Raw genomic sequence first — 2,748 nt, 5'->3', positions numbered from 1 at the left:
CTTCCCCCCGCCCTCCGGTCCTCCCACAGGACCACTTCACGTCCCCAGATGAGTATGAGGAGCCGGCCGCCCTGTATGATGCCATCGCAGCCAATGAGGAGCGGCTGGTCATCTCGCATGAGGGCGACCCGGCCTGGCGCAGCGCCATCCTCAGCAACACGCCCTCGCTGCTGGCGCTGCGCCACGTCCTGGATGACGCCTCCGACGAGTACAAGATCATCATGCTCAACCGGCGCCACCTCAGCTTCCGAGTCATCAAGGTGGGGCTAGCCCACCCCCCAACCCGGCCCCTGTCCTGCTGCAGCCCCCTGACCCTTGCATGTGGCCTCCCGCAGGTGAACCGGGAGTGTGTGCGCGGCCTGTGGGCCGGGCAGCAGCAGGAGCTGGTGTTCCTGCGCAACCGCAACCCGGAGCGCGGCAGCATCCAGAACGCCAAGCAGGCGCTCCGCAACATGATCAATTCCTCCTGCGACCAGCCGCTCGGCTACCCCATCTACGTGTCGCCCCTCACCACCTCGCTGGCTGGCAGCCACCCCCAGCTGCGGGCGCTGTGGGGCGGCCCCATCAGCCTGGGCGCCATTGCCCGCTGGCTTCTGCACAGCTGGGAACGGTGAGCCCTCACCGCCACCCAACCTGGGAGCCTGGTTCCTGGGCAGGAAGCTGAGGCTCGAGGAGATGAAGCCACTTCCTCCAGGGTCTCGGGGAGGAAGTGCTGGAGCCAGGATGGAGCCGAGAGCTGACCCCTTCCCAGAGCTGACTCGGCTCCACCCCACCCCACAGCTGAAGGTGGCCTTTAGCCTTAAGAGCCATTGGTAATGCCTTCCTGAAAAGATCCTGTAAAGCAGATGGCAAAATCTCTTAGAGACAGCACCCCAGGGCTCAGGAATGTTAAGAGACTTGTCCTGAACTGAGAACTTCCGTTTGTGAGGTCTCTGGCCTTTCCACTAACTTCTTCACCTCCCCCCCTCCAGGCTTCATAAGGGCTGTGGTGCCGGCTGCAATAGTGGCGGAAACGTAGACGACTCAGACTGTGGTGGAGGCGGTGGCTTGACCTCCCTCAGCAATAACCCCCCCTTGGCACACCCCACACCTGAGAACACAGCAGGTGAGCCAGCGAGGCCAGGCTGAACCAGTCGGTGAGGGGACAGCCTAGCTGAGTGTCTGCCCTCTTATCTGTCTTCCACAGGCAGTGGCGACCAACTCCTCCCACCAGGTGCTGGCTGGGGCCCGAGGCCCTCCCTCAGCAGTTCTGGTGATGGCCGCCCCCCTTCTCTGCTGCACTGGCCACCCCCTCGGCTCCCTGGACAGCCCCCCGCTTCACCTGCCCCCACTGAGGGTCCCCGGCCCTCAAGGCCCCCTGGCCCTGGTCTCCTCTGTTCCGAAGGTCCCAGTGGGAAGTGGAGCTTGGGGGGTCGAAAGGGGCTAGGGGGATCCGAGGGGGAGCCAGCCTCAGGGAGCCCCAAAGGAGGCACCCCCAAATCTCAGGTAAGGATCCAGTGGGAGGGGTGGGTTCTGGGCAGCTCAGGTCTTCTTCTACCAACCTATCTCCCCTCCCCCAGGCGCCCCTAGACCTCAGCTTCAGCCTGGATATCAGCACCGATGCCTCACCCCCCAGAGCAGCCCAGGACATTCCTTGCTTGGACAGCAGTGCTCCAGAGAGTGGCACACCCACGGGGGCCCCGGGTGACTGGCCTGCCCCTTCTGAGGAGCGTGAGAGCCCAGCTGCCCAGCCCCTGCTGGACCATCAATACTGAATGCCCCACTCTTCTCTGGATCCCAGCCCGGATTCAGTAACTTGGACCATGGCCTCTGGCCCTCTCCGCTGGACCACAGGACTGAATGGTTTTGGCTTCCGTCCACATCTGAACCCTGACCTCTGGTTGCCTTAGCCAGAGCACCAGAACTAAGTGGCCCAGAACTCTTACCTTGACCCCTGATCTCTCGTCCCTAGTCCAGGGCCTGGACTCCCCGAACTGAGGCAGGCAGCCTCCCAGCCAGGCCCGAAGAGCCAAACCCATGGGCTGGTCCCGCTTCACGCCTGTGGCAGGACTGACGGCCTCTGGGCCTGCACTGCCTGCAGGGGCAGCCCCGTGGCCCCGACCTGGGGCTGAAACGTGGGAAGGGTGGTTTCTTTTTCTTTTTTTCTTTTTTTTTTTCTTCCGTGCTTCGGAGACACCAGAATTAATAACACTATTTTTGATTTTGGTTGGTGGTTTCTGCTTCTCTCTGGGAATGTTTGGGTGGAAGGTAGAGTTGCCAGGTCAGAGTGAGTGAGCATGGAGGGGAGTATAAAGGATGGGGGGAGAAGTTCAGAAGACCAAGGTGGGGTTCAGGTAGGCCTGGGTCCCCTTCCTCACAAGCCTATTTCCCGTTCAAGCCTTGATCGAAAATCCCCTTTGTTTCATGTCTTCTCTCCTGAGTAACATTTGGAGCTTCCAGCTGCCGTGGCTGGCTCCCCAATGATCAGCCCTGATAACTGGCCTTATTTGGCCGAGGCCTTCCTCTGAGCCCAATTTCTCCAGCTGTAAGGAAGGTGACACCTGTGTGCCGTGTTGTAAGGACAAAGGAGTGTGCGCGGAGCAGGACCAGTGCTTAGCAAGTGCGCAGACCGCTGTGGTCTCTGTTCCTGCGCACCTGGTGGGGTGGACACTGGGTATCCGCTCTGGCCTCCCCGTTGGTCTGAGGGGCAGGTCCGCTTGTTTGTGCGGCTTAGCCTGGCGCTGGAGGACCGGACAGCTTGCTGGGCTG

General features: G+C 61.6%; 1 protein-coding gene across 1 annotated transcript in view; it reads left to right on the top strand.

Moving 5' to 3' along the window:
* The window catches only part of PCNX3 (pecanex homolog 3 (Drosophila)), a gene marked incomplete at its 5' end in the record, with an annotated part of 21,083 nt that extends 18,878 nt beyond the window's left edge, over positions 1-2,205 (top strand). Inside the window, 4 exons of the mRNA XM_015568970.1 lie at positions 336-610; positions 972-1,105; positions 1,187-1,485; positions 1,560-2,205. Of these exons, the coding sequence (XP_015424456.1) occupies positions 336-610; positions 972-1,105; positions 1,187-1,485; positions 1,560-1,754 (903 nt within the window). The remainder of the gene's footprint in view (positions 1-335; positions 611-971; positions 1,106-1,186; positions 1,486-1,559) is intronic.
* Between the last annotated feature and the right edge of the window lie 543 nt (positions 2,206-2,748).

This window comes from Myotis davidii, unplaced genomic scaffold, assembly GCF_000327345.1.
Source record: "Myotis davidii unplaced genomic scaffold, ASM32734v1 scaffold425, whole genome shotgun sequence".
NCBI lineage: Eukaryota > Metazoa > Chordata > Mammalia > Chiroptera > Vespertilionidae > Myotis > Myotis davidii.
Note: the sequence above shows the minus strand (reverse complement) of the source record. Positions and strands in the feature narration are given on the sequence as shown.